Source organism: Protobothrops mucrosquamatus, unplaced genomic scaffold (assembly GCF_001527695.2).
Source record: "Protobothrops mucrosquamatus isolate PMUCROS unplaced genomic scaffold, P.Mucros_1.0 scaffold310, whole genome shotgun sequence".
NCBI lineage: Eukaryota > Metazoa > Chordata > Lepidosauria > Squamata > Viperidae > Protobothrops > Protobothrops mucrosquamatus.
In genome coordinates, this window is record NW_015386650.1 from 207,550 (window position 1) to 224,145 (window position 16,596).

Genomic DNA, 16,596 nt, shown 5'->3' on the forward strand with positions numbered 1-16,596 from the left:
CATTATCTAATGAACCCTCTACCATCTCAGGTATCTCGGGATGTAGGACTTTATCATTTTATAGCTTTATTTACCGTTCCCTAAGTTCACTGATTAAGGCCAACTTTTTCATAACTACTTGAAGAGGAAGGAGTTCTTCATCTTTAAATGTTTTCTAGAAAAAAAAACAGAGGGACAATTTATTGGTTGCATCAGTGGTTGCTATCAAACTAATATTTGCATCAGTCATTGACCACAAAACCCCTTATATTATTGTTATAAATATGTATAAGAGCTGATAAGGAAGTGTTACACTCACCATTTGTGTGCCCACACTGAGGGCAAGAGAAACTATGAGTCTCCTTTGTTTTGTGCTAGGGCCATTGAGGGTGTTTTCAACCAGCACAAGAGCAGAAAGTACATCAAGGCGCTGTTCACTGTACTTTTTGTCAGAAACTACTCTTTTCTTTAGATGATAAAGATAAGAATAAGGGGAAAGGGTGGAGAAAACCAACATTTTGGGATTAGTTAAGTCATCATCAACCAGTAAACTTTATTTCAAAGACTGACAAATATATTTCTTTTTTAAAATTCCAAACTAAACCAGATTTAAAGCCAAAACAAATTAACTCAGTAATTAAAATGTACATACTAGCAAACCAAAGGATCCCTTATTTAGCATTTTCATACCCAAACTTGATCATAAATAATGTCAGGATTTATTCTTGAGACTCTGAAGTTCCTTATAATTTTATTCAAACAGCAGCTTGTCTAGTCTTTATAATCACTGAGCTTAACTGCAAAATGTAGATGCTGATTAAAATTGCTTTCCTACCTTAGCTACAGCAATGGCATTGAGAGCTTGATGCTGAAGATGCTGGATTATATGTGTGACTGAATCAGCAACAGTCATACTTCTTCTGTAAAAAGTATATTCTATTGCCTGAAGTTGTGCAAATTTCAGAGCACAAAATAAAAACAAAAGTTAGTATCAAATTCTGCAGTGCTTTAAATCAATAAATTAATCAATTCTCACACTCATTGTCTTATCTGCATACAAAAGTTCAAATTTAAAACAAATTTAATTAAAATGAAATATATGATTCTTTCAAATCAAAGTCTAAATATATGATTTCTAATATAGTATGAACATTTGAAAGAATCATCCTTGTTATATTAACAAACCATAAACTATGGTAATATTACAAAGACTATGCTGATTTTTAGATAACTATATATTTTTATGTGTGCCCCATGTGCCATGAATGGGTTAAACACTGCTGACACAAGAGTAACTAGTTAAACCTTAGCATGATTTTGGATTCTGGTATCATATTTTAGCCATCTTCTAGAGTTAAAAGATACTGTTTTACTACGATCAAAGAATGCAGCAAAGATAACAAAACATGCAACTATGTTTCACTTACAAAATATTACTTCAGATTGTGAACATAATAGCTATTTGCAGCTCTTGAAAGCATCTGTAGAGCATCTTTAGAAGATATAATCCTATGAAAGGATGCAGCTGCTTTAAAAAGTACAGACAGGTGCTAAATTCATATGCTTGTGCATTGTGAAGGACCATATTAAACAGCTTATTGTCCAGTTTCAACCTATCTCATCAATTATATATGCATCATTTATACTAAAATGTTATTAAAGAACCACTGTTGATATTTGTGTCAGTGAGGATATACAAATATCTCGACTTACTTTGAGTAGTTCCACAAGCCTGCATAATGCTTTAACTGAGGTTTTAGTCATTGGCTTCTCCATTGACATGTGCAGATTCATTGTAGTTGTGATTATGTTTCTAAGGCTGTAAGCATAGAGAAAGCCCTAAAAAATGAGAAAATGAATCAATTACATTTTCCTTATATCATTATAAAGTTAAGTTTCTAAAACTGGCTGCATTTGCCAGTATCTTGACTCTTTGTGGATAAGATAGCGACTGGTACAATGTCTTTCCATATGAATACTGAAGAAATTGATTCAGACACCTGGCTTTTCTGGAGGTGGACAATATCTTGTTTTGAGAGGAAATATTTTTTGTGATCTTGAAGAAGGCACCATCTCCTTAAGTAGTCTTCCTTAAATGCAACTATTTCACACAACCATTGCTCTGTCTCCAACTTTCCCTTTTTAGGAACTATTATTGAGGTAATGAAGGAAAGACAACCACAGAACACTCTAGAGTAAACAGACCATCCAGCCCTTTTCATCAGGATTGAGACCTCTTGAAACTACCAGTATCCATAGTATTGTTCCAGAGAATTTACATGAATTAGAGATCGGAGCCCTGGGCTCCAGTGGTTCCACTCCTTCCTCAGCAGACAGTTACATATGGAATGTCAAGAGATCAATCCTCTCCCCAACTACTTTTTAACATTTACATAAAGCCACTGATAGAAGTCAATCATTTATTTATTTAAACAATTTATATGACCATCCATCACACATCGTGACTCTGGGCAATGTACAAAGATTAAAATTCAGCAATTAAAATAACAACCAATGGTAGCCTAAGTAAATGATGCCTTCCAATCATAAAATTACATCAACAACAGTGCTAGCATAGTCTGGAGACTACCAGAATATGAATAGGAAGAAACAGGCCGAATTTGCTATTTGTTCTACTAGCTCCACTGTTGTCACTTGAAGACATGGCAGAGCAGTTCTGTGACTTGGACATCCTTCTGAATTGATAGTTATTGCTACATGGGCTAATAGAGACCTTGTCCAGGAGAGTCTTTGGTCAGCTTTGCTAATGCACTGATTATGGCCTTAGATGGAGAAGGAAAACTTCACAATAGAAACTCAAGCACTCATCGCCACACGACTGGACTATGGCATCATATTCTACGGCATCATACTCTATGTATAGCTGCCCATTAAAGGCCACTCAGAAACTAGAGTTAATAGAAATTCCAGGTGCAATTTAAAAGTGTAGATTGTAACCTATATATTCCTATGTGGCTTGGTGTAAAGATAGCTCCATAATCACCTCCTTCAGCAAATTAATCCTATTGCAAACCATTTGGGAAAATTGTTCCCATAAAGCAAAAGTAGCAAAGCCAAAGTATGTCTCCCCATGGCCTTTGTTTTATGAAACAGTTTTCCACGAAGGATTAGAATGGTCCCAACCATGTTGGCTTTACAGATGTTAGCTAAAATGGAGCTGATCCTGAGACCTTTGCAACTATATTAGGATATCACCATAGGGACTGTTTATATAAGAGTGCAATTCTGAATCAATGATAATTGTTTTGAATTAATAACATTGTTTTATGGTTATATTTTTAAATTTTAAACATCGTATCAATCAATAGGTCTTAATTAATACTTCAAATTTTAATATTTTAGTAATATAGTTAAAATAATGATATATTAAAAGATATTTTGGTGCCTACACATTGTGCTTCTTAAGGCAATTTACTTATTTACAGATATATTATTTTATCAAGTTAATTGATCAGGTTTTTTTTGTTTTTGTTTTGCTTTTAATATCAAGTAAATATTCTACCTTTTGTTCTTCTTTCCAGTGTTTTCATTTTATATAAGTTTTTTTAAAATTCTTATTTGAGATTTATAATTCTATTTGTAATAATATATTTTGTATCGGTCAATGATTGCAATAAAATCCATTCATAACTTCTAACCAATTTGTTCATAAGAATGGGGGATTGTATAATATGAATCTGATTGTATACTGTGTATACAGTATTTTCTAATCATTTTTTTAAAACTAAGCATATACATACCTGTATAAAAACATTGCATCTGTTACTGAGATCTTCAGCAAACTTATCCAGCCTTTGTTCCCTTGACAAGAGAGATTCTATTTTCATCATCCAGGAGCTCACAAATACATAATAAGACTGCATCTCTCTAAAAAGAAAATTAATAATAGTTTCTTAATCATTCCGATACCATATTAAGATTTAGAAGGCTAAACACTGATTTGAAATGGTGTCTGAATTCAGAAACAATGGCTTGTTATCAAGTGCCAAAGTTACTAGGAAAAAAAACAGAAATCTGTAGGGAAGAAAAAATAAGTGTCTACTCCCCAAACTTACTTTGTGAGCAACTGAGCCTTTTGCTGTAAAAAGCTTTCTCTCTGTAGTTTAATTGCATGGAAACTTTTTTTGTCCAGAAGCTTGGCAACAGCTGGCATCTTCTGACTCAAAAAGATGTCCGCAAACCAAATGACATTAGCTGTTAATGTGATAGCTGGCACCTATAGTATTAGCAGAAAATTTTAGGTAAAAGAGAGGGAAAAAATAACAAATGTATTCCAAGACTCTTAACGAACCATTCTTTTACTACACAAATTTTACAATTATAGAAATGTTCTAAGTTTACTTGCATTGTTGAAGCTCTGCTAAGCATTCCAAGATATAAAAAAAGAAATACGCCTGATCTCAGTCTCATACTATGTAACACCACTTCATTCCCCAACGTTATTTCCTTAGCATTTAAAAACAGTCTTGAGCCTATACAATATTTGCAGAAGAAACATGGACATGGAAACAGTAGGCAATTTTTAGAAGATAAATGAAAAGGAGATTTGATAACATCCCATACTAAAGACTATTTATATGTCCATATATTTTTGTGAATGAGGAGCTAAGCCATACATGAATAAATAACAGCTCTCACTGAAATCCATAGAAATTTGTTATACAGATGGTTAAACTATTAATTTGATAATACTTATTGTCGAACTACTACAGTAGCCATTCTACACAATGGCATTATACCAAAACCTGCACTCCACCCTTTACCAAACATTCTAAGCACTATAGATCTGAAAATACGATTTTGGCAGTTTCTTTAACTGTGGTTGGATATAAAATTTTGCAAATCTCTAATGCAAATTTTCAAGTTATAACAATATCATGAAACCTAGTTCTTATACACAATTTGAGGGAAGGGTATCTATTATTTATGAAAGTATGTCAATAAAAAAGTACATCACAGTGCCAATTTATATCATTTATGAAATGATATTTCATTTGCACTATGACATTGCATCTATTGTTTGATAAAATGATGTAAATTGTTAGAGATTTGAACCGATTTATGCAAAGCTTTTTGTATTGAGGTTCACTAAATCAAGCTTTCATTCTAGTAAAGAGCAGCAACACTATTTGTTGGAATTATTAAAAAGACTGAATATGATCATATATTTAATTCTGATTATTATTTATTACGAACTCATTCACAAGCATCTTATCTAATTTTATGTTGGTTATGAAATTCTAAGTTGGATAAAAGTTACAAGCAGTAAAATAGTCACCTTTTTGCAAATGTCCAGTAACGATTTGTAAAATTTCTTGTCTATAGTCCGAAAAATCTGAAAATGTAGTACAAAGAGACCACAAATTCCAACATACTTATCTCTCTGGTCAATTTCAGAAGGTTCACCTTAAACAAACATGCACAAAAATTAGATTTTGAAATTTGCAAAAATATACAATCTTAATATTAATATAAAAAGGTTCTATTCTGCATTACCGAGTTTAGCTTCAACATTTGCAAAAATTGTGTGAATACTATGTGCAAACTCTTCAGCAAATATGCTGTTCTTTGACACTGACACGCCTCCATTGAGAGAATCAAATTGCTGTTCTATACAAGCCTGAGTAAGAGAAATGAAAGCAGTTTACAGTATTAGTATTAATGAGAACACAATCATATTCAAAACTTCATTAAAAACAAATCAAAGCATGTTATTCTTGCTGTGTTCTACTGAAATAAACGTTTTACTGGAAATTTAAGAATATTAACATTTATTTATAGGGATTGTTGGTTGACCATTTTTATTTTTTATATTTGTTAGATTGAATGGATACATTTATGAATTGAAAACCAGCAGTATTTATAGGACCCACAGCCCATTTATTTTTTTACTTTGCTTCCTTCTTACCAAGTAAAAGCAGTCAGAAAATACCGTAATCTATATGATGTTCAACCACTCTTTTAATTTGTGGTTTCCAATAGCAGTAGCACTTAAGTCTTACAAACCGCCCCACAATGCTTTACAGCAGGGCTTTTCAACCTTTTCACCCATTGTACCACTTTTAGGATATGGCAATATCTGAGTACCGCCTAGCAAGGTGTCAAAAACTTGATGACCAAAAAAAAAAGAAAAAAAGAAAACATGATGAAGTACAGGTAGTCCTCAACTTACAACAGTTCGCTTAGTGACTGTTCGAAGTTACAATGGCACTGAAAAAAGTGCCCCCCAAGCCACAGCCGAGCAAGACACCTGCCTGCCCACCCGGTGGCACTCTTCCTCCTGTTCAAGGTTTTCATTGTTGTGAGCGTTTCTGTTGAGGATTGGCAGTGGGGGTGGGGTGTGTTTGGTTTTTATTCCCCCCCCCCGTCTGCTGGGTGGTTGCAGCAGGTTTTGGTCACTTCACATGACCCTGGGACACTGTGACCGTCATAAATATGAATCAGTTGCCAAGTATCTGAATGTAAATCACAAGACCCTGGAGAGGCTGCAACATTCCAGCTGATCGGCGCTTCTTCTGGGCTCAGCAGAAGCGCCAGGATCAGCGCCGAGCTCCAGCTGGAGCCTGGCACTGATCCTGGCACTTTCACTGAGTCCTGACAGCCCCGAAGAAGCGCCGATCAGCTGGAAAGCGGCACTGATCCTGGCGCTTCCACTGAGCCCTGACAGCCCAGCAGCTCCAGCCATCTCTCGCTCAGGCTTGTGCGGTGCTGCCACCAGTTCAGCTCATTCCCCTCCCCCGCCACTTTTCTAGGATGGTTGCGTACCACCTGCCAGGTGCCAATGTACCACAGGTGGTACCCGTACCACTGGTTGAAAAGCCCTGCTTTACAGCACACCCTGGACAGTTTACAGAGCCAGCAGGGTTTAGGAGAACTCACTGCAGCCAACTCACCATGGCCCAACTCGCCACAGGACAAGAGTTACACATATCAAAGAGATGGTGGAATAGAATCATTAAAGGAAGGATGCCAAAGGAGGGACAAAATGAAATGTGAAATGACAAAAATTAAAATAATGTTTTAATTATTTTAAATATAATTGTTGAATTGTTGAAGTGTCCTGTGGCAAGTTGTCCAGCAGCGAGTTGGCCATGGCGAGTTGTCCGATTTCAGAGTCAGCATATTGCCCTCAGCAATCTGGATCCTCATTTTACCAACCTTGATCCCTGTCAGGATTGAACCCCAATACCCTCCCCTTGAAAGTGAAGGAAGTTTTAAAAACAAGTAGAAACAAAGTTTCTGAACAAAAGTTCCAAACATCTCACCACCAACAAACTAAATTCTGGCTGCACCTGACTTTTTGACACCTAACATGCCAGAACATTAAGTGTACAATTCAAAAAAGAAATAGAAGCATACAAATTAAAATCATCAAAACATTTGGCAATTTTACACTATAGATTGTACTGTATTGTACAATTTTACACTACAGATTCTATAGACCACATTTATACTTTATAAAGGAAATTAGACAATATTTATCATACTACCTGGAATATCATGCCATCCAATAACTGACTTTCTAACTTTAACAACAATTTTTCAAATGGTTTCAGTTTATCTTCTTGGATTCCAAATTTAGAAGGATTGCGATGGACAGATTTTAATAGCCTGGTTAAAGAAAAGCAAAAAATAAAAATATGGAAGATTCAGAGTCTTTCATGGACACAATTAAGTTTTAAGAACTTTCAAAGGGTTAGAGTTAAACCAAGCATTTTTTTGCTTCTTTTTAACAAAGGAAATCTTTTGCTACAGAAGTAGCTTTGCAGTTTGGCTGCATTCATGGGGCAGCAGGGCTGTGGAACAACAGGACAGATTTATCCATAGGGCTAGCCTTGGTGAAAAAAAGATGGCCATCTACATTATGGCAGAAGGCATGTATCTGCAAGGGTGATTCTAAAACGTTTCATAACGGTTGGTCATTGTACAAATAGCTATATAAGAGTGACTTTGTAGGGCAGATGTGTGGCATAAAAATGTAATGAATAAATAAATGCAATATTAAATGTTTTATCATTACATAAGTAATATTTAATGGTCCCTTCCACCAAGAGTGTCATCTTGTTGGACACAAGTTGCGGACCTACGTACAGTTGCGGACCTGCGCCTTTTTCGCCGAGCCCTGAAGGCCCATCTATTCTGTGCGGCCGGCCTGGCGTAGCTTGATTATGTTTCAGTGGGGGGTTTTTTACGGGTGTGTTTTTAGAACAGGCCCATTATTTAATTCGATTTTAAAACAAACTATTTATTACCATGGTTTTTAGTATCGCCTGTTCACCGCCCTGAGTCCCGCAAGGGAGATAGGGCGGTATATAAATTTAATAAATAAATAAATAAATAAATAAGTTGTGCCTTCTCAGTGGAACAGCCTTGATCTTGTTAGCTTTTTGGAACACTCTGAAGACTTGGCTGTTTTCTCCAGGGATCTGGAGGTTAGGTGAGCCCTGCTAGTTATAATGCATTCCTTCGTGACTGGAGATTACTATTCCAACTTTGGGCTCTTTGGTTTTATGTCTGGTCTTTAATTTCTGTAGGACATTCAGAGTCACTTTGTAAGATAGGTGGCCATATGAATTGTATTAAATACAGAGAGAAAATAAAGATCAATTACTACTAATAAGGAACGTGTTATGGAGATTCTCAGTCATCCAAGTCATGATTGTGCCAAAGGTGCTTTTTCAAAAGGCAATTGGACTTTGATTTTCCTTGAAGATGTTTTGCTTCTCATCCAAGAAGCTTCAGAACTGTCAGAACTGAAGAAGCCTCTTGGATGAGAAGCAAAACATCTTCAAGGAAAAACAAAATCCAGTTGCCTTTTGAAAAAGCACCTTTGGGATACTAATAAGGAACTGCAAGACCTTGTAGAAATATCCAGTAGAATGTCCATTCAAGATCCACTGTTATGAATAGATAACTGTATACTTTTAACTATTTTGTTGATGTTATTTTCTATAGTATTCTACAATGCTCTATAATAAAAGTAATTATTTTTCTGTAGAAAAAATAAGCAAATTTACCCACATACCTTTTGTACGTAGTCCAGTGATCTTTCAGGGTGGTATTATTATTTATTATCTCATCAAGTGTAAGTAGAACTGTCAGAAGTTCTCCAAGATGCTCATACATAGTCTGCTTGAAAAATTACATCACTGATCTGAGAACATATCCCATACAACCAGCAAAACTTACTTTAAATAAGCAGTCATCGGAATGCACTAAAAATATCCCCCTGAAAAATACTAAGCACTACAGATATAAATATGTAAAGTATAAGAAGGTAATAGTATTGAATATAATGCTTTCTTCACTGTATTTTTTTAAACTTACTGGGAAATAGGAATCCCAAGAAAACAGATATTCTGGACTATTAAAGAACACAATACAATGTATCATTCTTAGTATTTAAAAAAAATCTGCCAAGGAAGATTTGATATATTTAAATCAAATCTTAAGGTTAACAACTTAAAAGAATTTTGTAATAAACAGTATAAAAATAAACTTTTACCTGAAAATGAACTCCTGAAGTCTCTATCACTTTAGGAATATTCCTGGAAAACAAAACATATTTCATGTTACTTAATAAACAAGTTTTAAAGACTCAAGCCTTTAAAATTTCTAAATAAATCTGGAAATTACTTCTAATGTGCAAAACATACATGGGAAGGTAATTCTTGCAAACTGAGACCTACTAATACAATTAGTATTAGAATCAAATTAACATGTCTCATGTAATTATAGAATGCAGGCCTATTCAAATTTTGATCCAGAAAACTAAACATCACCCAACAGCCAAGTATGCTACTGTGCAATTTTTTTATTCTAATCCACTGTCTCTACAATGCAAACCAATTGTGATTCCAAAAACACTTATGGTGATGTAATTATTCAACTTCTGATAATCCATATTGGAGAACATTCAGTTTAGTGAAGCACAACTATGCATGATGATTGGAATAACGCCTTGGCTTAACTTATTAATCTTTTGTTTAACTCTATATTAAAATATTTTAAGTTTTATTACAAGGGAACTGATTACTAATATCCCACTATTATGATGTAAATAGTCAAACTTCACATCAAATCTCACCTGTTAAAAAAGCATCTTAAAAAGATAAACTCAGGAGAGAATTGTTGCTCACTAGAACAGTTAAGAGACTACAGATGCAAACTACTTGCAAGACAAGTCAATACCTGAACATGGATTGGGAAATACCGTAGAGCAGTGATTCTCAATCTTTTCTTCACCATGGACCCCTTTAAATACCTTTTGTGGCCACTGTTCATGGCCACGGACCCTCAAGACTTAACTCAAGATTTAAATAGTAACATTTCTTCAAGTCTTTGTGGACGCCCTGTGATGAAATCGCGGCCCCCCCAGGGGTCCACGGACTACAGGCTGAGAACCACTGCGGTAGAGCTTCCAGAAATCCAAACATTTTAGCCCATGTTTTTAACATTTTGTGAGGGGTGGCCAATCAACAACTTATTTAAGAGAATATGCCACAGTATGCTTTTGGCTTGTGCAAGTGTACCATTCCTTTGGCACTATTACAAAAAAAGGATATGGAAACATTATCTGCAACTTGCCATGTTAGCAAACTATGAATAATGGAGATAATACACTTTCAAACCACAATATATATATAGTCGGCTTACTTTCACTTAAAATTGTATTAATGTAAAATCTGATATGTTATATTATTTTCATAACAACCCAGTGTGATAGCATTACAGGTACTCCTTGATTTACAACCATTTGTTTAGTGACCGTTCGAAGTTACATCACTGAAAAAAGTGACTTACGACTGTTTTTCACACTTACAACTATTGCAGCATCCCGGTAGTCATGTGAACAAAATTTGGACACTTGGCAATTGGCATGTATTTATGGCAGTTGCAGTGTCCCAGGGTCATGATGTGATCAACTTTTGCAACCTGACAAGCAAAGTCAATAGGGAAGCCAGATTCACTTAACTAACTTAACAACTGCAGTGATTCACTTAACAAACTACGGCAAGAAAGATCATAAAATGAGGCAAAAACGTACTTAACAACCACCTTAACAATGGAAATTTTCAAGGACTACCTGTACACAATCAGACACTTTTTATAAGTGCAAAAACCAGTAAGACCCAAAACATTTCCCTTACCCTGGAACTAATAATCTAGAAAGCTGATTAATATGTTAGACCTATAATTTATTCTTAGTTAGCAAATAATTACTTGTTACTGGTATAAAGGGCAGCTAACTGGTGCACAACATTCATCACCACTTCACAGCACCGTGTCACAAAACAAGACAGCTCCTGCAATGATAAATTTGAACAGATCAGTAAAATAAGCAATTTCTCACTAAATACACTTATTTTATTCACAAATGAATCCATTATTACTGAATGAACCACCTACCTTTCCCCTGGGAGTACAAGATGGCAGTCATAGGAAGTCCTTCTTCATTTTATCCTCCCAAGAACAACCCTGTCAGGTAGGCTGAGCTAAGAGATTGCAACTGACCTGGTGATATCCATGGTGAAGAAGGAACTTTGGCATGTGGCATATACTGTATGTTAAGAACTAAGCCAACTACAGTCATAATAAACATGAGAGATTTCTTGAATATTTTGTTTTGAATGGTATCAAATCCCTTTGGCTTTAGTACCTCAATGCTTATTTCTGTTTATACTGCACAGCCTATAAATTCTTAATAGTTTCTATTCTACACTATTACTGTATTGTTTAATTCTCTGTATTTAATTCAACAAAGAAAAACATGATACCATGCAGGTGTTTTGAACTTTAATTTCCTGCAGCTTCAAACATCATAACCAATTACAAAAAAAAACCCCGTAGAAGCTATAACTTAAGACCTCTGGAGGATATCAGTTTTTTTATTTAGCCTCTTCATAGATCGATGTCTGAAAGTGAAAACAGGCAGCAGCACAACTCATTAGTTATTTAACAACTGCATAGAAGCAACTGTAACTGGCTCTGTAGCAGGAAACGAGTAATAGTCATTTACGACTCCACCTAGACTAGAGAATGAATCTGCATCTATGTTTTCTGTTCTGTGGAAACAGATTTACTTTAGAAAGTTGCAAAAGAACAACAGTAATAAGATGAAAAATCTAAAATGCCTGAACTTATCTTCAAACGTCATGGATGACTGGCTTTTAAAAGACTGCCAATGTGTTGCAGTGCTGGAAAAGCTGGATTAAAACAAGAAGTCTCAGATTCAAGCCCACACTCAGCCATGGAAATTCACTACGTGAGTTTGGTTCAGTCACTGTTTCTGAGCCCAGTCTAATTCAGAGGGTTGCCGTTGTGAAGATAAAATAAAGATAAATCCCAATGTAAACTGCCTTAAGCTTTTTGAAATAGACACAGGGTATGAAACAAATAAAGAAAATTAGAAGACAGTTATTCCTCTGCAATTCTAAAATAAAAAATGCAAATGAAATCTAGTAAATTGAAATAAAAAAGACATTTTAGAAAGTTGGCTTCAAGCTCATTTTACTGCCAGATAATGTTTAAAGAACCAACTCCCTTTTTATTAAGTGATGCTTAGAAAAACCCAATCACAAGGTACTGAAATTATGCCAAATGCACAAGCATGACTTTGAACTACATACAGCAAATTCAGCTCTTCTCTTATTAATAAATATATATTGTTTGTTTTCATCCAAAATATTCTCTTTTAAGATGTTTCCTGAGCTATACTTGCAGCATCAACTAAAAGTGATTCTTTAAATAGCTACAATTTCTGCAAAACACACAATTTCATACAATTTTTAAAAATCAATTGCCACACTGCGTATAATTTTTCTGATTTTCAAGGGAGGAATTGCTCACAGCACTGAATCCCTTGTTAGGGCACCAATAGAAAGAGGAGAAACAATAAGGAGTAGATATTGGATTCATTCTCCGCCATTGCATTGTCCACCAGCTGAACTGTCTTTCCATTATTAAGCAAACCTAGCAGAAAGTTAGGTCTTGCTGTTATTTTTCTTTCCAAAGGCATACAGATTCATCTGCAGATGGGGAATGTTTTAATCCATCATAGACACACTACAAATCGATGCATGCAAGAGTCATCTATTAAAATAGAGTCAACTGGACACTGCTATAAAATCTGCAAAGCAAAGTGAATAGAGAAAAGAGAGAAATAGAAAGCTAAGAACAATACAGTGCTACTTACCTCCAATTCACCCAAGGATTTTTACCTAAATCATCCATGCCATGTTGTTGGCATGGAAAAAAAATCCCATAGCACAATTATGAAGTCAACCACTTAACAAAGAAAAAATTAACAAAAATCGGTACTATAAATATTACCTGGAGAAATGAAATAAATCTTCCCATCTGTATTTGACTATCTCCTTCTCCCTTACTGGAATCCATAGCTTGAAAAATAAACATGAAAATTACCCTACTTTGAGAGAACACAATCATTACCAATCAATTATCCTTAAGTTATACCGTAGCCATTTTTCCCCGATCATAATTAAAGCATAGTATTACAAATCACATAAAACCAATGGAATTAAAATAAAAGCTTATCACAACATGCTGCTTTCATGTTTAAATTCTACTTTATTATCCTATACCATGCAAAAATTACCTAGTGCACAAAAAGAAACAAGGAGAGAAATTTTATTCTTTTACAGATTTGGCCATTTAGATTTATTTACTTGGATGCTTCCCAAATAAGTGTGCTTGAATTTGCCAACCTTTTTCCCAATCCCTACATTACAGTCAAGAAGAAGCTAATGAAAAAACAAATGTGACTTGTGCAGTTGTTTAAACATTTCCTTTGCTTGCTGCCAATGAACCAAAAAATTATCAGTGTCTTATTTTCATTTTGGCAGTATCTCACCGCATCTTTCAAAATTATGGCATGATGAGAGAACAAACATGATAAAAGATATTACCTGCTTAACATAGTAGTGGTTCAAGTTACATTATTAAAAATACATACACATACAGGGACACACACACACACGGACACACCATTGCTAAAGATCAATTACTGAAGAACATTTCAAAACATTAATGAGCTAATAACAAAATACTACTCTGAAAGCTGTGAATATTCATTATACTTAGATAGAAAACAGAAAGTCAGCTACAGAAAACATCCAATACTAATCAGGCATTTCTATCAAGTACTTGTAACTTCTGTACTGTCAGCTCACTATTTGGGTATTAACATTCTTTTCATCACAAGATCAGTTTCATGGCTTATCCGTCAAAACATCCAAACTCTATTTCAGCAATGAAATAAGCATAATGATGACATGCTTTATTTCTTAAGCATGTCATCAGTATTACCATATAATCTCAACGTTCTAAACTAAATTAAAAATTGGTTCCAACATATAAAAAGCAAAATGCACGTGACATATGGTCTACTATTGCTCTTCATAAACTTATTTTGAACATACAAGGGGTAAAATTATTCCACCTAAAAGAAGTGCTTCCTATTTTAGAGGGGCTACTTGCAAGTTGTTCCCATAGCTACTGTTGGTAATGGGGCTAGAAAGAATTCCAAAACTTGTGCTCTGCTTTTCCTATCTTGTTGTATAATTGATTAAATAAAGATTTAAGAAAGTCTGTTTCCCAATAACAAAAACATATTTAAAGTTAATTACTGCAGAGAGAATTTTAGAATAAATGTGTCCTATATTAGCATAATTAATATACAATACTTACTTCCTTCGCCATAAAACAGGAGGCCATTATAAAACTTTGTTTCTGCCTAGGAATAAAAGCAGATATTTTTTTTCTTGCACAACAGTCTATATAGTTTTAGATTATAGAAATGCATGATTACATCTTAAATATCAAATGTGAATTAAAATGTATGCAGCAGTTTATGCATGATACAAGATATAACAGAGATTACCTCATATTTTAACTTTTTGATTTCACAGCAAAGAGCAGCATATACAGTGATGACTTTGTTCAGAACCTGGATGAAAAGGGGAAAAATTCCAGGCTTTAACTTTATAAATATAAAGGAGAGGATAGAATGTAGGTATGATATCATTTGATTCACATACTAACTTTAATACAGAAATAAATGCTTAATTTAAGATGGACATTTCAACTTTAAGAACTGGGGACTTCCTGAATTCCATCCTTATCTCTTTATCACATCTTTTAGATTATAAACCTGGGAGCAGAGAATATGTTTATTACTGATTTTCGGCAAGCAGTTCTGGAAATATTACTAGTGAAAAACAAGATAAAATGATATAAAACTTATAAAAAAAGATATATTTTGTAAAGCACAAAAAGTAACAATGCAATATCTTTGAAATAAGTTTTTGACATTGAGTAACATACCTTGTTTTCTGTCTTTATGAGTTCAAGTAAGGAAGACTGTTCATAAGGCAAGAGCTAAAATTAAGCCAAAATACGAATGATTTAAGGGAAAATCAGAGATTTGCAACATGATTGTTTTAGTTAAATGAAACAGGAAGCTTAATCCAAACTGCAATTACATAGGACAATCCCTGTGCTATACTCTGAGGAAACAAGTACTATACTGGAGAGCCAAGAAATCCTTTAAACATTTCATTCTAAAATTATTAAACAGGTGATGGTTGTCACAAACTAAATAACAGCAACTAAATCTTGAAATATAAATATTGGAATGGGGTGGAAATGTTATACCTTACTTCTAGAAGCTTATTTAATGAGTTAAAGTGCTATCTTATCAGACGCATGGAAAAAAATGTACATATACATAATAAAGGGATTTTTTCCCAACTAGAATATTTTGGTACATGCATAACAAATGAATAGTTGAACTAACTAAATATAAACAAATACATCAGCCAACTTGGGGAAAACTTCAAATATTTCTAATGATGGCCTGAAGCCAGAATAGCCTACAACAAGCCTACAACAAAGTGCATGGCAGCAGTTAAAAATTAATTATTCAACAGAAGGTGGTTCTAGACAGATGGCTCTCAATGTAATTATTCAAAAGATAGCATGCAGGTATTCCCACTTCAGTGATGTTAGATTAATCAACAGAATGTTCAGCCTGTACCCAGAATAGGAACTGGGAGAAAGTCCCACATAAACAAGGCAGTAGGCTGGGAAAAGTTGCTCTGAATGTCTGATTGTCTTATAAAATTCTGTGCAAGTACAGTATGTAGTTGAATAGTAAGAGACTTGGGTAAAATGACATAGGCACATAAGGCATACACATACACTTAATGCAATGGGGTCGAGATTGAAGTCCCAAACATCTCCAATGGAATCATCCAATGCATCTTCAATTCTCTTCAGCTGGGAAGTATATGCTTCAAGGAATTTTCCATAGTTCTTCAACTGCACTTCAACATGGATTTCTACAAGTAAACAATATTTTCATTATATTTGCAAATATGCTGACTAAACTTGGAAGCATAGAAATTACCTAGATAAATTCAAGCAATTACTTATTTACTTTAAAAAAATCATTCAAAATCCCCTCTTCCATTTTCTTCACAGAAGTTTTGTGTTCCCAATCTGTTATTTTAATATTATTAATCAATATATTATAAGGATATATAATAATTTTAATATTGTAGCAAAAAATAACAT

At 34.3% G+C, this 16,596-nt stretch overlaps 1 protein-coding gene across 1 annotated transcript in view; it reads right to left on the reverse strand.

Annotated features, from left to right (window-relative positions):
- The window catches only part of WASHC4 (WASH complex subunit 4), a 37,377-nt gene that overhangs the window by 18,129 nt on the left and 2,652 nt on the right, over positions 1 to 16,596 (reverse strand). Inside the window, exons 2-18 of the mRNA XM_015815067.2 lie at positions 16,222 to 16,361; positions 15,346 to 15,399; positions 14,903 to 14,968; positions 14,710 to 14,755; positions 13,333 to 13,400; positions 11,224 to 11,306; positions 9,506 to 9,548; positions 9,026 to 9,129; positions 7,491 to 7,611; positions 5,497 to 5,620; positions 5,279 to 5,406; positions 4,056 to 4,216; positions 3,741 to 3,867; positions 1,693 to 1,818; positions 815 to 922; positions 299 to 445; positions 75 to 154 (exon numbers count right to left, since the gene is read on the reverse strand). Coding sequence (XP_015670553.1) covers positions 75 to 154; positions 299 to 445; positions 815 to 922; positions 1,693 to 1,818; positions 3,741 to 3,867; positions 4,056 to 4,216; positions 5,279 to 5,406; positions 5,497 to 5,620; positions 7,491 to 7,611; positions 9,026 to 9,129; positions 9,506 to 9,548; positions 11,224 to 11,306; positions 13,333 to 13,400; positions 14,710 to 14,755; positions 14,903 to 14,968; positions 15,346 to 15,399; positions 16,222 to 16,361 — 1,726 coding nt within the window. The remainder of the gene's footprint in view (positions 1 to 74; positions 155 to 298; positions 446 to 814; positions 923 to 1,692; positions 1,819 to 3,740; positions 3,868 to 4,055; positions 4,217 to 5,278; positions 5,407 to 5,496; positions 5,621 to 7,490; positions 7,612 to 9,025; positions 9,130 to 9,505; positions 9,549 to 11,223; positions 11,307 to 13,332; positions 13,401 to 14,709; positions 14,756 to 14,902; positions 14,969 to 15,345; positions 15,400 to 16,221; positions 16,362 to 16,596) is intronic.